This window comes from Pelobates fuscus, chromosome 1 (assembly GCF_036172605.1).
Source record: "Pelobates fuscus isolate aPelFus1 chromosome 1, aPelFus1.pri, whole genome shotgun sequence".
Taxonomy (NCBI): Eukaryota; Metazoa; Chordata; class Amphibia; order Anura; family Pelobatidae; genus Pelobates; species Pelobates fuscus.
In genome coordinates this window covers 334,134,797-334,154,387 of record NC_086317.1, presented here as the reverse complement: position 1 = coordinate 334,154,387, position 19,591 = coordinate 334,134,797, and the positions used below count along the sequence as shown (strand labels likewise).

General features: G+C 39.4%; 1 protein-coding gene across 2 annotated transcripts in view; it reads right to left on the bottom strand.

Annotated features, from left to right (window-relative positions):
- Positions 1-19,591, bottom strand: part of FGF14 (fibroblast growth factor 14) — a 560,221-nt gene that overhangs the window by 193,514 nt on the left and 347,116 nt on the right. The window contains exon 1 of one of the 2 annotated variants that reach the window (XM_063460111.1): positions 10,279-11,254. The exons of the other annotated variant lie outside the window; for it this stretch is intronic. Coding sequence (XP_063316181.1) covers positions 10,279-10,471 — 193 coding nt within the window. The 5' untranslated portion in view covers positions 10,472-11,254. Of the gene's footprint in view, positions 1-10,278; positions 11,255-19,591 lie in introns of those variants that run through there. 2 annotated transcript variants of the gene reach the window in all.

The following is a 19,591-nucleotide window of genomic DNA, read 5'->3' as shown; positions in this document are numbered from 1 at the left end:
ATGACTTCTGAAGGATGGAAGACTGATCATAGTAATTTTCAAAATGTTTGTGCATGATGTAAAAAGTACGTCACATAGCCCCAGAGGGCATTCAATACCTAGGATGTATCTTCTACATTAATGGTTTTAAAAGTGCAAAAAATCTATTAAAAACACACTATATGTTCGAATGATCGATGTCAATGGTTTAAAATTAACAAGTTAAATTATGCAGTATTACATATTCCATCACATATTCCTATTTCTTCATATCCTGTTTTATTTCATATTTCTGTAAACTCTAGCAAAAACTAATACATTTAAACTACCGTATATACTAGAGTATAAAACGAGTTTTTTGGCACATATTTTTGTGCTCAAAAAGCCCCCTCGTCTTATACTCGAGTCTAGGTCTGTATTATGTTGGGGGCCGGAGAAGCTGTTACTAACCTTTACAGCAGCTCCGGTCAGCTCCCAGCACGTACGCGCGGCTCCTCTGTTAAGCTCCCAGTGTAAATCTCGCGAGACACGCGGGCCGCGAGATTTACACTGGGAGCAGACCGCGAGACTGGCAGTAAGTACCGGCCCTCCCCCTGCACAGCCCCCCCCACCACCTGGCTATGGGACACAATATTATAAGGACGCAGCCGTTTATGAAGGAGATTGGGAGGACGGAAAACGAAGTGGTTGTGGTAGGCTATATTTAGCAAGTGGCAACATTTATGAAGGTGAATGGCTGGACGACAAATACAATAGGCAAGGAATGCTACGATTAGGTAATACAAATTACAGACATGGTTTGTCTTACTGTAATAACAATTACATAATAATTAACTTTTTTTTTAGAAATTAACTCCTGCTGTGATGTCATATGGCGACCAAGAGAAAGGGGTTGGGTTTCTTTGGAATAATGTTTTGAATTTCATGTAATCACCTAATTGCAGGGGTGTTATTCATACACGTGGACAGCCCCCCTCCCCCTGCACAGCCCCCCTCCCCCTGCACAGCCCCCCTCCCCCTGGACACCCCCCCCCCCAGACAGCCCCCCTCCACCTGCACAGCCCCCCCTGCCCCCTGCACAGCCCCCCCGGACAGCCCCCCCTCCACCTGGACAGCCTCCCCTCCCCCTGCACAGCCCCCCCTCCACCTGCATCACATACACACTGCACTCATAAACACACACTGCACTCATACACACACACTGCACTCATACACACACTGCATTCATTATACACACACACTGTAAATAAATATTCAATTAATATAATTTTTTTAGGATCTAATTTTATTTAGGAATTTACCAGTAGCTGCTGCATTTCCCACCTTAGTCTTATACTCGAGTCAATAAATTTTCCCAGTTTTTTGGGGTAAAATTAGGGGCCTTGGGTTATATTCGGGTCGGCTTATACTCGAGTATATACGGTATATGAAATTACAGAGACATGTGAATCTAAAACCATCGATTCCCCTATTCAGAAATGACAAACTATATTTTAAAAAAGATGACTCATTGGTTTAATTATTTATCCTACAGATTCTATATTTTATGGCAAAACATACAATGATGACCTTTGAGAATTGAAAATTTAGCTTTTACACTATAAATGTTTTAGGTTAAAGATTAACAAAAATAACTTAGGGTTAATGAAGTAAATGCTTAAGTTTCCATAAAGAGTTATTATGTGTTGTGGGCCAAAGTACTGCATGTTTAATAGCTCTATAAAAGTGAACATTTATAAGGGGTTTAATGTGAGCCTTTTTCAAAATGTGATCTTGAAATCCAATAACAAACATAATATATGATAAAAGTATACATGACTAGTTATCATTTCTTTAGCTAAGTAGAACATTTATTCTGTTTTGTTTAATTTGAGGGCATATGGAAGGTTTGGAGTTGCCGAGGTAAGGTGGATAGAGCAGGGCTTGAAAAATGCCTGTAGCCATAGCAACAAGAAATTGCAACAGGTGAATCCCCAGCAAGAATCTATCACATGAAAATGTCAATTCATAATCCCAGATGGCAAATGAGCAGCTTTTGTGAGAGCTCAGAGTATAGCACAGGTTAATTTATGTCTCAGAGGAGAATGACACACCAGAGCAGGATTAACCATAAGGTGAATGTAGGCAGCTGCCTAGGGCCCAATTTCCTATTTTTTTTTTCTTTAAACTGGCTGAGCAGCCATGATAGGTCAAACTCTACTGATATCTGACCAACTGCTGCTCGACCTAAATTGCCTGCTTCACACAGAGCAACCACAGCAGCAGGCAAGTTAGGTTGAGCAGCAGTTGGTCAGATAGCAGTAGAGTTTGATCCAAAATGGCTGCTCAGCCAGATTTAAAAAGTTACATTTTCTAAGAAAAAATGTATATACATCATTAAAAAAAATATCATTAAGTTTCATGAAACTTTTAAGAAATGAGAAGTGAAACTTTCATGACAGTTGTCCTTTAAGGTTATGGAGTGTTTATAATTAGGGGGCTTCTGGTTACAGTTGAGGGGTTACTGTTTAGGGGGCTCATGCAGTCAAGGATGTCGATTTTAACTACCGTGATTATCAGTGCACTTAGTACTGTAATGAAAATCTATCAAGCATAAATAGTGAAAGATCAATGCTGCATTCTCTTCTACAAAACATCAACTTAGCATTGCTTTAATGCATGGTGACATTTTTAATTCAACTTTTTCAAGTGAATCAACAGAACCCAGAATTTAGAGATCAACTTGACTGCAACAATTCCAAAATGTCATCCATTAACTAGAGATTCACAAAAACATAAACTCTTTTTAATTTAACCCCTTAAGGACACATGACGTGTGTGACACGTCATGATTCCCTTTTATTCCAGAAGTTTGGTCCTTAAGGGGTTAAAGTTAATAATGGATCTCAAACTGGCGGGACATAAAAAAGTTATATATTTGCAGAAATAAACTACCGTATATACTCGAGTATAAGCCGACCCGAATATAAGCCGAGGCCCCTAATTTTTCCCCAAAAAACTGGGAAAACTTATTGACTCGAGTATAAGACTAGGGTGGGAAATGCAGCAGCTACTGGTAAATTTCTAAATAAAATTAGATCCTAAAAAAAATATATTAATTGAATATTTATTTACAGTGTGTGTATAATGAATGCAGTGTGTGCGTATGAGTGCAGCGTGTGTGTGTATGAGTGCAGCGTGTGTGTATGAGTGCAGCGTGTGTATGAGTGCAGCGTGTGTATGAGTGCAGTGTGTGTGTGTATGAATGCAGTGTGTGTATGAGTGCAGTGTGTGTGTATGAGTGCAGTGTGTGTATGAATGCAGTGTGTGTATGAATGCAGTGTGTGTATGAATGCAGTGTGTGCAGGGCCGGTGCAAGGATATTTGCCCCCCCCCATATGTCCTGACCTCCCCTCCTCCTCCCTCAGTGGTCCTTACCTCCCCACCCCCGTGTTCCTTCACCCCCCTCCCCCAGTGGTCCTGACTCACCCCTCCCCTAGTGGTCCTTACTTCCCCCTCCCCTCCCCTAGTGGTCCTTACTTCCCCCTCCCCTCCCCTAGTGGTCCTTATCCCCCCCTCCCTCCCCTAGTGGTCCTTATCCCCCCCTCCCTCCCCTAGTGGTCCTTATCCCCCCCTCCCTCCCATAGTGGTCCTTATCCCCCCCTCCCTCCCATAGTGGTCCTTATCCCCCTCCCTCCCATAGTGGTCCTTATCCCCCTCCCTCCCATAGTGGTCCTTATCCCCACCCTCACTTCCTCCCATAGTGGTCCTTATCCCCCCTCCCTCCCATAGTGTTCCTTTTCTCCCCCCTCCCTCCCATAGTGGTCCTTATCCCACCCCCCTCCCTCCGATAGTGGTCCTTATCCCCCCTCCCTTCCATAGTGGTATAGTGGTCCTTACCCCCCCCTCCCTCCCATAGTGGTCCTTATCCCCCCCTCCCTCCCATAGTGGTCCTTATCCCCCCCTCCCTCCCATAGCGGTCCTTATACCCCCCTCCCTCCCATAGTGGTCCTTATCCCACCCCCTCCCTCCAATAGTGGTCCTTATCCCCCCCCCCCTCCCTCCCATAGCGGTCCTTATACCCCCCTCCCTCCCATAGTGGTCCTTATCCCACCCCCTCCCTCCCATAGTGGTCCTTATACCCCCCCCTCCCACAGTGGTCCTTATACCCCCCCCCTCCCACAGTGGTCCTTATACCCCCTTTTTTTTATTTTATTTTTTTATTATTATTTTTTTTTTTATTATTATTATTTCTTATTTTATTTATTTTTCGTCCCCCCTCCCTGCTTGATACATGGCAGGGAGGGGGGCTCTCCTTCCCTGGTGGTCCAGTGGCAGTTCAGTGGGGGGGAGAGGGGGGCTGGCAGAGCTGTACTTACCTGTTCTGCAGCTCCTGTCAGCTCTCTCCTCCTCTGCGCCGTCCGTGCAGCTCCTTCTATCAGCTCACACTGTAAGTCTCGCGAGAGCCGCGGCTCTCGCGAGACTTACACTGGGATCTGACCGAGGTGCTGAACGGACGGCGCGGAGGAGGAGAGAGCTGACAGGAGCTGCAGAACAGGTAAGTACAGCTCTGCCAGCCCCCCTCTCCCCCGGTCTGTATTATAGCAATGCAAATTGCCATAATACAGACCTTGACTCGAGTATAAGCCGAGTTGGGGTTTTTCAGCCCAAAAAATGGGCTGAAAAACTCGGCTTATACTCGAGTATAGTTAATTATCATTTTACTTTGGAAAAAATCATCATTAATATTTATTAAATTACCTAAATAATGTGGTTACAATTTTTTATCTTTTCCTATAACATAAAAGATTGCATATAAAGAAAGGATATAACAATAAGAGATACATGTTTCACTACTTTGCCGGATAAATATTTAAATGGATTGGGAGATGTATAGAAATCTAAAAATGATGTGTAATATCGTAAATTAGGAAAAGGCGGCAAAAAATAAACTAGCAAGTTAAGCATTCAAACATTGATACACATATCGGAGTAAGGAAAGCTGTCACAATGGATTTTAAGTATTATCATTAGTGTAGAAATAATATATTAGGAGAAGTTTTGTTTAAAGCCCATTAACAATTTCTTCTTTTTCAAAAAGCATGTTTATGACTGGAAATATGCAGTGTTTGTACACAACTCCTTCAATGAGAGATCAGCCTGAACGTAACTGCTGACGTGAGTCCACCCCACACCCAATCATTGTCTCCTTTCCCCATAGTACGGCTTTGAATTACTATATTTATAGTAAAAGGACAGTGATTGGCTTTGAGGGGAATCATGTTAGTAAGTCTCAGAATGATCTCTCTTTGGCAGAGCTGTGTACATGCAGTGAATTTGAGGATCAGGAAGAGGTTTTGAGAAAAGAGGTTATGTGGCCGAGGGGGTGGGGTGACACTGCAGTAAAATGCAAAACCATAACGTAAAGAAATATATAGTATGAATATGAGGCTAAAACATAAGTTTCAATGGCACCTTTAAGTGTACTTTTCTGTAAATCAAACCTAACAATTATGGCCACTAATCTTTCCATTTTTCATGGTCTAACTGTGACTTAGTCACAGGCATATCCTGTCTGACCCAGTGCTTTCTTTCCTTTTTTTTTTTTATCTTCGAGTTTTCACAAATTGGAAAGTACAATATGCCAACAATTATGAAGAGACATCTTGACAGTAAAGTCTGTAAAACCATACATTTGCTATGTACTTCAAGGGGTGGTACCCCATTAGCAGAGGTGTTGGTACACATAGTGCAGGCATTGGCGTAGTCATGTTCCTCTCTCGGCCTGTGATCCCTTCCCTTACCCCACCAATTCCTGAAGCAGATTATGTGACTGCTAATGGGTCAATCTTCAGTGATGTCTGGCGTATCAGGTGTGAAGTAGGGACATTTAAGTAGTAAATGAGCAGAAAAGTATATCATCGGCATCAGTATATCATCAGATAATATAAATATATATATACGTATTACAACCTTCCTGACCCGGTCCGCATCGTGCACCCTACTCACTTACCCATCTCTCAGAGCCAAGTAATGTAGCCATGGTAACCAACGTTCAGTGTGTTGCATCCCACCACCCATCAGAGAGGCCACCTGAGCCTTTGCTGCCTGAATTTCATCCAACTTTCTAAACCATTGATCTCTTGTAGGGTTGTTCGTAGCCTTCCAAAAGGCTGATACAAGGGATTTGCCATCATTCTATAAATGTCGCAATATAGACTTTTTAAATTTCAAAATCAGGAAAGAGATGACATGCAGGAGCACATTTTTAAAGTTGAAAGCTGGTAGTTCACAATAGATCTCCGTGAGTGTCTCTTTGACAATTTGCCAATATGTGGAAAATCTCACTAGATATGCTTAATTGAACCCACAGCATCTGCACATCTCCAACATTGTGGGGAAACCGTAGGGAATATATTATTAAGAGACCCAGTGCTTTCTGTGGGTTTATTTCTATTAGTTTTCATTCAGGTACAGGAATATATCAAATACATAGATGGTTCTAGAGTGGTTCTAACTTTGCCAGCATAAGAAGCAAATTAACTTATGTGCCATGAAACACCATTTACCTTTACAGTGAACTAATTATTTTTAGTGTTAAAGCAATTGCCAACCAAAGCACATCACCTATGAACGAATAATAAGCACTTGTATGACAAAAAGCATAATTATGGATGTTATTCCAGTTTTCTAGATATTAAATCCATGCAATTTTTCTATATTTACATGTTTGTTTAATGAATAAATAAATCTTTTACAATAGCTGTATCGGTTTAGTTAATGAAGCATTATGTTCTTCCTGCACAATGCAAGCGGAACTTAATTTCACGTTCTCATCTGCTTATTCATAACACAAATCATGGACCACTTTAATATTGATTACTGCAAATGACTGTTGGTGGCCTTGTTATCTTCCAGTTGATGCCTTTACGACACAAATGTGGGAAGTATAAAAAAAAAATCTGCTCTAGAGTGACACGATATGTGTTTGAAATATTGAGAAAATAGCACATTAATAGCCCTCTTGCTAGAAATTATGCCACTAAGGTAAAATGTATTTGATTGCTAAATGACAGACATAATGCAAATATGTTATTAATGTCCACGAAATATATTTGGGGAGATATGTGTATACGGTTTTGACCATTCCATGTTTTCATTTGTTGGGATTATTGATCTATAGAGGAACATCAACAGGTCAATATTATCGGTGAGCAATAACATGTTCATGTCTAGTAGATTTGTGGAGGGTCACTGCAAAGTTTATAGACCGTGTTATTATACCCTTGGCTGCTAATAACAAAAATAACCTTCCTTTGTTTTCAGTGTTGTATTCATGTGAGGAACATAGAATAAAGTTTGCCATAGCAACAGGCAATGGTTCTAGATGATGAGATGAGAGGATGGCTACAGACACTGGAAAAACTATGTACAGTAAATGGCATTTTAAGCCATTTTCCGGTTTATAGCCTATTGCTTAAGGCAATTCAATGCATGCACATTTTATATATGTATTTATGTATAAATCAGTCAATATATCTACCTAATATAGAAAATATTCTTGGTAATTTTGCTTAGAACATGTACAATCCAACTTGAGGCAATGAGATTGTAGCAGCTTGAATTCTAGTGTGTCCATATTTGCAGCACTGTCCAGGCTATATCACACTTTGTGGACATTAAAAGACCAATTCCCCAAGCTGAAAATCTACAGTGTGTGTGATTTTGTTCGGTTTTATTTTGTTTAGGACAGTATGTTGTGTATCTATAGTCTATAACATATTTACTTTTATGTTATAAAAAGCAATGATTGCATCTTTAATTTTCTCTCTCTATTGCTCCTACAGGTGATAGAAAAATATGCAGGTAACCCCTTTAGAGTTATTAAGACAGTCCTGAAGGGGTTAAAATACTGATGTTTATTTTATTATTACCAGGGGGGAAAAAACGTCAAAAATAAACATTGAGACTGCCTGATTAAACTTTTCATAATTTATTCGCTATTGTTTGTGTATTCAAATGTGGTTAAAATGTATTCATGCACACACTTTGCAGAACATATAGTTTGTTTTCTATTTTAGGGATGGATTGCCATATTAAAATTAATCATTCAGATCCATTACCTAAGAAATGTATATATTTAGACTTCTGAACGTCAGACTAGTCCTGTGTCTACACTTCATTGTTAATATTTTGTCTATAAATTATTTATTTATTACTTGTTATTTTCCGCATGCTTCTACAACTACTAATCTCAACAAAACAATGACTTTTACTCTTGGAAAGCATTGACGATAAACAGAGAAATGCTTGACTATGAGGAAATGCATCGAAAAGAATTGATCATTATCATTTAATAACATGTCACCTTGAATCCTATATTTCACACCTTGTATGGCAGGGAAGGTGGGTGATGGGGGATTTTAACACAATTTCTAGTAACTTGTATTATATGAGTATTAAATATTCAGATGCTATTCTGCATTAAACTGTGAAAATATCTCAATATAGCCATATTAAAAAAAACAAAAAAAAAAAAAAACAGTAAATTGTCTGGAATAAAGACAAAAAATAATCTTCGCTATACATACATAGGCACTTGTTCTCTATGAGCTTCTATTAAGCATGCATATTAACGAGGAACAGTGGTACGTAATATACTTTATAGCGTTTTTGATCTATACGTTTCCTGGTGTATAAAATGCTAAGAAAAGGTTAAAAAAAAATTAACCAATTACATGAAGCAAGATAATTCGGCTTTTCTCAAATCTGGTGCTGTTGTGTGATAAAATGCACATTAATCAGTTCTATACGTTGGAAGTACAGTATTAACTTTGGGGTCCCCAGTAGTTTCATTCTTGTCTAGTAACTCTAAAACTATTCATGTTAGAGGATTATTTCCGAACTGACAACTCGTTAAATGATCTGTTGAGCATAACTGCGTGAATCTAAATTGTAGGATGGTCTTCTAATTTATCAATAATGATGAACATTGTGCTACAGTTTAAACTCTTATTCAATGAATTGATTGAAGTTAACTTGAAGTTTTTTTTTTTTTTTTAAATAGCTAACATTTGAAAATAATCATATAATTATAATAATGTGACTGCAAGTCCACACTCATGTTCTCTATATAACCTACTGATTCAAAGTTTTTTTCACTGTAACGTATTGAGATATACATCACATGAGAATTGTGATCAACGCTGAACCCTGTAACGAGACCACAAGAACCATTTTGACAGTTCATTATTTCGACACTGGATTGTACAGCTAAGCAGATACCAGATATAATAGTGTTTGGAAGAACCTCTAGAGTATGAAAAAGATAAAAAGTAGCATAGCTAAGATCTCTTAATATCTTCTGTGATTGCCTGAAAACATCAATCACTTTTTTCAGTATATCTCTACTATTACACAGTACACATGGGTTTTATAGAATATTGATGTTTAACTGTTAAGACTATATCTAATCGTATCAATTGTAACACCTCTATTAGGGTAGAAATGAGATCTTTGGTGATTTTATTTTTACTTACATGGTTTATATGTATTCTTATAAACAAGATTATTTTGAAACATGGCAGAAAAACCTTATTATGGTCTCCCTTTCACTGCCAATCTGATTTACAAATTTGGATTAGGATACAAGAATAAGAGCATCTGACAGTTCCGAATTTATAACTATATTGCTAATTAAAATGAAACCAGAATTAAATTTTACCACAAATTAAATAAATTAGTCTGATCATCTGGATATTTCCGTATTGTACATCAAGAGAAGAATTATTCTTCCCTTCAGGAAGCACAATACACATTAATATACAATAAATCACACATCAATGCTTCCCCCTCCTCCCCCCCCCTCCCCCTGTTTAAAAATAAATAAATAAATAAGCAAAAACCCTTAACTTTAATTAATAAAACCGGTGATTGAATTGCCTTCCTGCATTATCAGTGAAAGTTCCCGTTCTCTACAGGGAACATTTAAGGAGATAGAATTAACCCTGTTGCTGTCAGAGAACTTGCAATACACTGCCTACGTAAATTGTTATAAAAATATTTTTCACATATTCTGTTAGCATTATTTCCTACAGCAGAAATAGTATACTGATCACCCTGAATATTTTAGTAAGACATACAGATGATAGCATATTGGGGCTAAAACAATACTACACAAAAAAGGTAATGGGAGACCCAGAGTAAGAAAGAGGAATGACGGTACACAAGCTACTGGTTGGCACAGACACACTGGATCCGGGAGGGAATTTAATGATAAGGAAAATTAAAACAACAGCCCACAGACACAGACCAACCGACCTTGCCGTCTGAGCCTTCTTTTCCTGAGGCCAAAGATTCGTACTTTGGAGAAGATATCCACCAGATTGCCATTACAAAGGCCTCGGTTTTTGCTAGGGCTGCTGCGCCTCTTGCTGGCGGACGGACGGTCCAAGTGTTGCTCCCTTGCCTGACGCTTTTGGCGGATCAGTCCACTTGCAATAGCTGCTGCCATGCCACCTCCCGTGCACCCTTACCGGGTTAAGAGCATCAAAGAGGGAGGGGCTAGCACAAAAGTCGTGGTGGGACACCCCACCAGCTCTGAGAAAGAAACCAGGTAAACAGTCTGTGGGAGATACAGAGAACCAAGCAAAGGGGCTCACCCCCTCTGGAGAGAGCTGAACATCCCTCTCCTCCCTTTGCTGGATCACTTTAGAGCACAAGTGGTGAAGTGCAAGAAAAAGAGATGGGACTGTGTCAGCCCACAGATCGATCCTTTAATTGAATTCATATAAACAGAGTACCTATACACTATATGTAAGTGGATATATTAATATATCTATACATACATATATGTGGAATGCAGAAACAACGCAAAAGTGTTGGTATGTTCCAAACGGAACTTCTGTAGCTGATTTCTCTCACCTCTTCCACTGAGAAACTGGCATCGTTGATTGGTGGCAGGGCAAAGCTCAGAGAGGGGACTTTGCTGGTTCCTCAGTACCACCCACACACTAGACAATGCTTGCTTCCCTTTTTCAAGTAAGCTGAAAAGGCAGGATGAAGATGGTTATAGAGAGGGTGAAGCAGGAGGAGGAGGAAAAGAGTGGGGAGGCTGGCTTCCCCTTGGCATTCGCATGGCTACAGATAGCAAGTAAACAAAAGCTATAGCTTCCGAATCAACAGCCTTGAACTGCTGCTTTGCTGCATATTTAGGAGACCATGCTTCCCCATCCTCTGTGATTTCAGGCACCAAGAAGCGCTGCATGAGAAATCGGCATCAAGAGGCAACCTTCATTCTTGCACGTTCTGTAATCAAATAATTTCTCTCTTCCTCCCCCTTTCTCTCCACCCCTTTCTTAAAAAAAAAAAACCGGAATGAAAAAAAATATATAAAGCACAGCTTTGTGCAATTTTCTTGAGAAATGGCTAGTTTATAACAGATCCAAGCTTCTTGCTCAGTTGGTGTTCTTGATTGTAATGCCTCTCTCCCCAGAAATTAAGCACGCTTAACTGCAATCTTCTAGCTGGATTGCTTTTATACTCGCACAGAAAGCCGAAAGCTAATTCCAGCAGAAGTCAAACTGTCTCCTATATTCTTGCTCCCTTTTTATTTCAGAAATAAGTGTCCGGAATAGCATGAATCCATTTGAAATCCTTACCTAGTCACTGCAAAGTTACATAAACACCCCTCCTGCTCCGTAGGAGATATTGACTTTTTCTATGGTGACTGTGTTCAGATGCGGAAAACATGCAAAAGAGAAAGAGAGGGAGACAGAGAGAGAGAGAGAGAGAGAGAGAGAGAGAGAGAGAGAGAGAGAGAGAGAGAGAGAGAGACTGGACAAATAGGCTTTGAAGCAGCACAGCTATAGAACATTACTGTGCGGAGGCTGATGCTAAGCAATCAACTCATGGATATTAGCAGTCATACACATCCCTTTGACGCTGAAAGAGTTAACAGATGAGAGACTGAGAGAGAGAGAGTCACTTTGAATTCAAGGTGACAAATCTGTGAATTATCTGACAACAGCAGAAGGAGCAAACCTGGTGAATTTAGCAGATCAAATCCACAGGAGTGATATCCCCAGACACCTCTGTCTTACACCGTCTCACGCAGGGGGATAAAGGATTTTCATACAGTGTCGTAAATGTGAAAAATTACCCACACAAACAATCTCACTATAAGAGTTCATCATCAATCTCTATGCAATTTCAGAAGCCGGGTCAGCCCCCCTTCCCTCTCATGCCCTATTTAAATACTCCACTGTGATAAATGCGTGGATAGCACAGAAAAGATGGAACAAAAGAAAGAAAGTCAAAGCGGTGAGGAATAAAAAGCAAGCTCTTATACTGAGACAGTTACAAATGACAACAGTGCGATCAAGACTTGAAGCAAAATTATAGGTGTGAAAAAAAAAAACCATCTACTGCGTAAACGTGGGGATTATATATAAAATGTGTCATGTTTGCTTTTTAGGTGGCTTTCTGGCGCTTTTTCTATTTGTGACTATTTATTCCCTTGATTACGTTAAAATATTCCTTGCTGCTACCCTCCATTATTATTTTTTTCCCCATTCCACATCATTTAAAAAAAAAAAAAAAAAAGTTTTGTTTTACAAATTTGTTGCTCTCAATGTATAAAAAGAGGTAAAAAAAAAAAAAAATGTGCCTTTTCTTTATGGCACATTTTTCCACCACTATCAGTTTTTCTGTGACAGGTAAGCAGCTGTCATATTAATCTGCTTTGTTTAACATATAAAAATGCCTTCAAATGATGAATGCACCCTTTTCCTAGTAATATTACACATTTATCTTATTTTGAGAAAGCAATGGTAAAATCATCAGGAAAAGAAAGGAACAAAGAAACTAGCAGAAAAATAAAAAGTGGGGAAAGGCAGATTATAAAGAGTAGGTAAAGAAAAGGGGTGCACACATACACAAACCTGACGCACATTACAGATATTGCAACGTTTTTATACATATACCTTAATATCCGCACTCAGGAACACACACACAGTGTGCTCCCCAAATCCAATCAAGTTAAGTAAATGAATTTTTTTAAAAAGCAAAAAGTGTAATTTGCAGATGATTATACTTAAGACTTCTTAAGTTCCCTTTCTGTTTTAGCTAGCACTGTGTAAGTATTTGTGTGCGCACCCATGAGATGATAGGTAAGAGTAGGGAATTATGTGATCCATCCATTTTTCACTTCTGCTCATTAAACTGGGGAATTTCTGGAACTGGAAGGGAACTGCAAATTTTATGCCAAAATATCATATCTAGAAAATACGCAAGTTGGATCATGTTCCCAGTTCGGATGTTATATAATACAATGCGTTAATTCCCGTGTTAATACGTGACAATACACTTTTTAAAGAATAATACTTTATGTTTTTATTAATAGCTCTAATTTTGATATATTTCAACTGTTTGTAAAAAAAAAAATATTTTTTATTTTTCTTTAATCTTGCATTAACCCTTCCTAACCCAGTCTCCACCATCGCAGTGTAACATGCCATGGCACATAACTGATATAAACAATGAAATCAGACTGACTGATTTAGGGGTTCTTTATACCAAAATTATAATTAATTAAAAGGGATTACAGCTAACATTTTTGGGATGAGGGCATAAAAATAAATACATTTTTAAAAAAAAAGGTCACTGAATGAATCACATGAAAGTAGGCATTTTGTTTTGCATTTCTGGCATTGTTAAATTTCCGAGACTCACTGCCAATATACACATCTGTTTAAACAAAAGGAATAAATTAATTAGCAGGTAACTTGCAAATGAAGAAACACAAACAAAAAGAAAAAAGCCTTTATTATTTACAAAATATGTTGCAAGACTGGAGGAATATTATATTGGCATTCAGGCAAAATCTAGCTTTATACTATATGGGTTCAATAGTAAAATAGCACAATATAGGAATGCAAGCTAGTATTACATGCAACATGCTATATATTAAGCTACAATACCCATCAGACAGCTGTCATGATGCACAACTTCCCATATTCTGCCAAAGCATTGAATAGCTATAGTTCACCAACATATGAAGTGCTAATTGTTGACTAGTAAATACTAGGTACTAGTATTCCTATTAAACACTAGATACAGCGCCTATATCTAATATAGAAATGGATATACCATCAATGTTTGGCTGTCACAGACAATAAAAATAAGAACTGAACGTATACACAGCTACATGGTTATATGTATAAGGACAGTTTGTGTGCAAACAATCATGCTATGGATATGTATAAAAGTATTACTAATATCATGTATAAGGGTGAGTGCATGGAATTTTATATTACAGTTAGTATGTACAAACATTGACACAATGAGAGGAATTTATAGGTGTTCCTGTGTGAGGCTGAACATGTGTTCCTCTTTGTATACATGCACGTGTAAATGACGGAGAATTTGCCTGTGTGCATGTATAAGGGTATTTTTTGAAGAGCACTTTTCACTGGAGTTTGCTTAAAAGCAGGGTATCATTATTAATGCAGCTATTTACGTGAGACATAATGTCAATCAATCTATTCTCACACAACTGTATTTTAAAGGACCACATTTTATTAATTATACAAATTCTGCCTTTTTCTCTACAATTTATTTCTCTATTATGCTGACCTGAAAAATCCATTACATATGATGTCTTTAATTTTACACAGATGATAGGGTGGTTAATATAAATTACTCCCTAAGAGCTGTTTAATGTGCGTAGTCTCTCAACAGAGCATCTGCTTAGGTACATTAGTAGTTCTTTACATTTGGATGTACATTTACAATTAAATATGCTATTTCAGTACCTTGGACAGCACCATTCTAATTTTCCATAACAGACATTTAATACAGAAAATTACCAATAAAGTAAATGTATGTTTATATACTAGACACACACATTATAAAATGTATTATAAATATATCTTAATAGGTAGTACAGGGATTTTTCTTTTTTTTACTACTGGTGTTATTAAGTCTAAAATACGACCAGAAATTCAAAGCATTTATCATCAAATGGGCATTTTACTGTAATTAAACTCTATACACAATTCAGCATTTCTGCTTTTAAATCAGTGTTTGTAATTCTGGTGAATTCCAGTATATTTTAAAGAAAACTCAAGAGAGCCATCTGCTGTCTTAACGTATATTACCACAAACCGTAAATGGAACATTTCTGTCATATCGGATGTGCTGAACTCTTTAAAGACAACCTTTAATTATAACCTACCTGTTGTTTTAGAATCATTTAATTACATCTAACTTCAAGTGTAGATATGTAGATCCATAGGATACATTTATTTATTTGCAAACCCTTAAATAATTATAAGAAAAAAATAAAGAAATATATAAATGAAAATTATAGTTTTATTATTTCTATGGAAAAAACCTCTATGAATGAAATCCAGAGTTCACTCGTAAACATTAGAATTACTACAATTCCATTATCTTATAAAAGCTTTTCACCCCTGTGAGTAGCAGGACAACTGAATGAACAAATGTATATATTGCATCTCAAACCAAGGTGTTAAGAATTCCTGTAACAAATTTTCATCATACCTCCCTTGCAATTATATATATGTATATAATTTACTTTAAAAATGATTAACGATGCGTCTGAGATATTTTATGTCAAGGTAAAACTGCATTGTTACAAGTATTATTTGTAATTTCAGGTTTTTTCGTAGTTCTTATGGAAACAAATACAAATACGGGAAACCCAACCAAAAGTGTGTGCAACAAGTGCTACAGCTTTTTAATTAAAGAACAAGCATCTATACAGACGTTTCGGGAATAGCCCTTTTTCAATGCATCTTGTCCTTGAAAATAGGCTATACCCAAAACATCTGTATAGATGCTTGTTCTTCAATAAAAAGCTGTAGCACTTGTTGCACATACCTTTGGTTGCTCTTCCCTCCTTTTTTCAATGTTTTGTTTACTTTTATCACCATAGGATCCCCTGTGAAATGGGATAGCAGCACCTGTACTTTGCGATTTCATTTTCTGCTTGTAAACATGTAAACATAGAACGTGACAGCAGATAAGAAACATTTGACCCATCTAATCTGCCCAATTTTCGAAATACTTTTAATTAGTCCCTGGCCTTATCTTATAGTTAGGATAGCCTTATGCCAATCCCACACATGCTTAAACTCCCTCACTGTGTTAACATCTACCACTTCAGCTGGATGGCTATTCCATGCATCCACTACCCTCTCAGTAAAGTAATACTTCCTGATATTATTTTTAAACTTTTTCCCCTCTAATTTAAGTCTATGTCCTCTTGTTGTCATAGTTAAATTAAAGCGGCACTGTCATGCCGAATCCCGTTTTTTTTTTTACCCCCCTCCCGCCTCCACTACATCCAATTGACCCCATACTCACCCCCAAATGCCCCTAAGCCCCCACATTACCTATTTTGTATGCTTTATCTTCTGCCCCGATCTTTATTCAGGGTGCCGCCATCTTTGTGTGGGTAGGTGAAGTCCCTGTGGGACACGTCCTCTGCCCACACTAGATAGACTGTGAGATTCCCGCACATGCCCAGTGAAACACCTGGACATGCGAACGGGAATTTCATCTATTCATTCATTCATCAGACAGACGAATGAATGAATAGAAAAAATCAGACGAACAAACTAACACCGAGTATCAGTGTTCGTTTGTTCGTTCAGTTTATTACAAGGAGGGAGCTACCGGCGTGCAGCTCCCTCCTTGTAATATGTAAAGATAGAAGCGGCAGGGAGCAGTGCTCCCCACCACTTCATAAGCCCTCCAGGTCCCCCCCTCACTCTATGGGGGTCAATATGACCCCCATAATAGCACAAGGGAGATTAAAATCTCCCCAATGCCCCTACTCGCTATACCGCGAGTAGGGGTATGTCCACTAAACAGTGAGCAGCCTGTGGCTGCTCAATGTAAAAAAAAATGGTAATAAGGGGGGGGGGACCTACTGTCCTCCCCCCTGGCCCCCACCCCTGCGTGGTGGGTGGGGGCCCTAATAAAACAATAAGGGGGGGGACCTACTGTCCTTCCCCCCTGGCCCCCACCCCTGAGCGGTGGGTGGGGGCCCTAATAAAACAATAAGGGGGGGGACCTACTGTCCTCCACCCCGGCCCCCACCCCTGCGCGGTGGGTGGGGGCCCTAATAAAATAATAAGGGGGGGGACCTACTTTCCTTCTCCCTGGCCCCCACCCCTGAGTGGTGGGTGGGGGGCCTAAATAAAGATAGGGGGGGACCTACTGTCATCCCCCCCCGGCCCCCACCCCTGAGCAGTGGGTGGGGGCCCTAAATAAAGATGGGGGGACCTATTGTCCTCCCCCCTGGTCCCCACCCCTGCACGGTGGGTGGGGGCCCTAATAAAACAATAAGGGGGGGGACCTACTGTCCTCCCCCCCGGCCCCCACCCCTGCGCGGTGGGTGGGGGCCCTAATAAAACAATAAGGGGGGGACTTACTGTCCTCCCCCCTGGCTCCCACCCCTGCGCGGTGGGTGGGGGCCCTAATAAAATAATAAGGGGGGGGACCTACTGTCCTCCCCCCTGGCCCCCACCCCTGAGCGGTGGGTGGGGGCCCTAAATAAAGATAGGGGGGGGACCTACTGTCCTCCCCCCACCCCTGAGCGGTGGGTGGGGGCTCTAAATAAAGATAGGGGGGGATTTACTGTCCTCCCCCCTGCGCGGTGGGTGGGGGCCCTAATAAAACAATAAGGGAGGGGGACCTACTGTCCTCCCCCTGGCCCCCACCCCGGTATAGCGAGTAGGGGCATATTATTTACTAATACTAAGTAATCTTTACTTAGTATTAGTAAATTTGGCTGAAAGACCAATTAAGGTCTTTCAGCCTTTTAGTAGAAAGCTCCCTGATACCGTGGGAATTAGGGAGTTATCTACTAAGCGGCTGCAAAATGCAGCCGCGGCAATGAATAGGATAGGAGTTTCATTCATTAGAATGAAATTCCGATACGAACAAAGTACTGAATTGCATCCTAACACGAATGGAGAAACTCTTCTCATTCTGTTAGGATGCAATTCGGCAGTTTTGCCGGCGTTCTGTCTAAGTGACAGGACGTTCGGCAATACTGACAGGAAGCATTGTGGGAACAGGGAGGAAAGCTAGGGATCATGGGAAAATTGTTCTGACCAGCGGAAATGAAGCACACTTTGCTCCTCCGCTGGTCTGAGCTGGTCAAGCAGAGAAATCCTCCATAAGACAAAGAGTCCCTACTTTGTCTTATGATTTTAAAGAAAACTAAAGAAGACAGGAAGAAAAGAATAACAGATCCTGAGAGAGGGGGAGAAGAGGCAGAGATTGAGGAAAGGTAAGTTCGGCATGACAGTGCCACTTTAAGTATAGTCTCCTCCTTTACTGTGTTGATTCCCTTTATGTATTTAAAAGTTTCCATCATATCCCCCCTGTCTCGTCTTTCCTCCAAGCTATACATGTTAAGATCCTTTCCTTGTAAGTTTTATCCTGCAATCCATGAACCAGTTTAGTAGCCCTTCTTTGAACTCTCTCTAAGGTATCAATATTCTTCTGAAGATACGGTCTCCAGTACTGTGTACAATACTCCAAGTGAGGTCTCACCAGTGTTCTGTACAATGGCATGAGCACTTCCCTCTTTCTACTGTTTGGAGTACTGTTGTAACTCCAGCCTCTGTGAATTTTTATGTAATAAAAAGACGAGTTGTAAAAATTGTTAAAGGGGCTTGCTCTGTTTATGCCCAGAAAGACAGTCAGACAGATGTATTGCTGTATGTGACCTGTGACATGTTACTCACATATGTCTTATTCACAGTTTTTTTCACCAGTTCAGCTCTCACTTGGTTCTCCTTTCTCTCTAAAAATGCCGTCATGTGGGGCTCCTGGGGATACTCGTAATGAAGTTTTACTAGCATCCTTCCTTTTGCCATTTAGCAATGCAGCAATTAGTTTAACTTGTTTTTCACTCTTTTTAGAATTTTTTATAACATACAGGAGTTGTTCACTAAACATAGGATTGTGGAGAGCAAGGCAAATGCAAATTGCCAAATTGCCAAAATTGCCAAAATAACTGAAATGGAAGAATTCTGTAGCTCAGCTAAAAGCATTACCCATTATCCTGTTTAATATATAAAATTTGGATAAAATTTATTTTTGTATTTTTTTTATTTTGTTCTGTTTTATTGAAATGTGCAAATCATAGCATCCACCTTTCTACACGTTACTCTAAGTTTTGTTTTTGCTCATATTATTATACCAGTAGTTTATGCACATTTTTGAAGCATTGCTCTCTCCTAGGCTGAGAGTGTCCGCTGACGTGGTCAGCCTATCATTGCTGCTCAAGACAATGCTTCCATGTTTGAAAGCAGCAGAAGAGAGTAGGCTACTCTGCATCCTGGGGGGCTCTATTTAAATATCTATTTATCTATTTATAGTCTGAAAAGCGTTTGACTCTTAAAAGGTAATTAGGCCCCGGTGAACTCCAGGCAAAGTTGCCACTTAATTGACATATTTACAGAGTATTTCATTCTGAGTGTGTTCTTTTAAGAATATATAAAGGAATATATGTGTATATATATATATATATGTGCACTGCCTGGATTTCTATGCAAACACAAAAACACAAAAGGTTATTTCCAAGCCATAT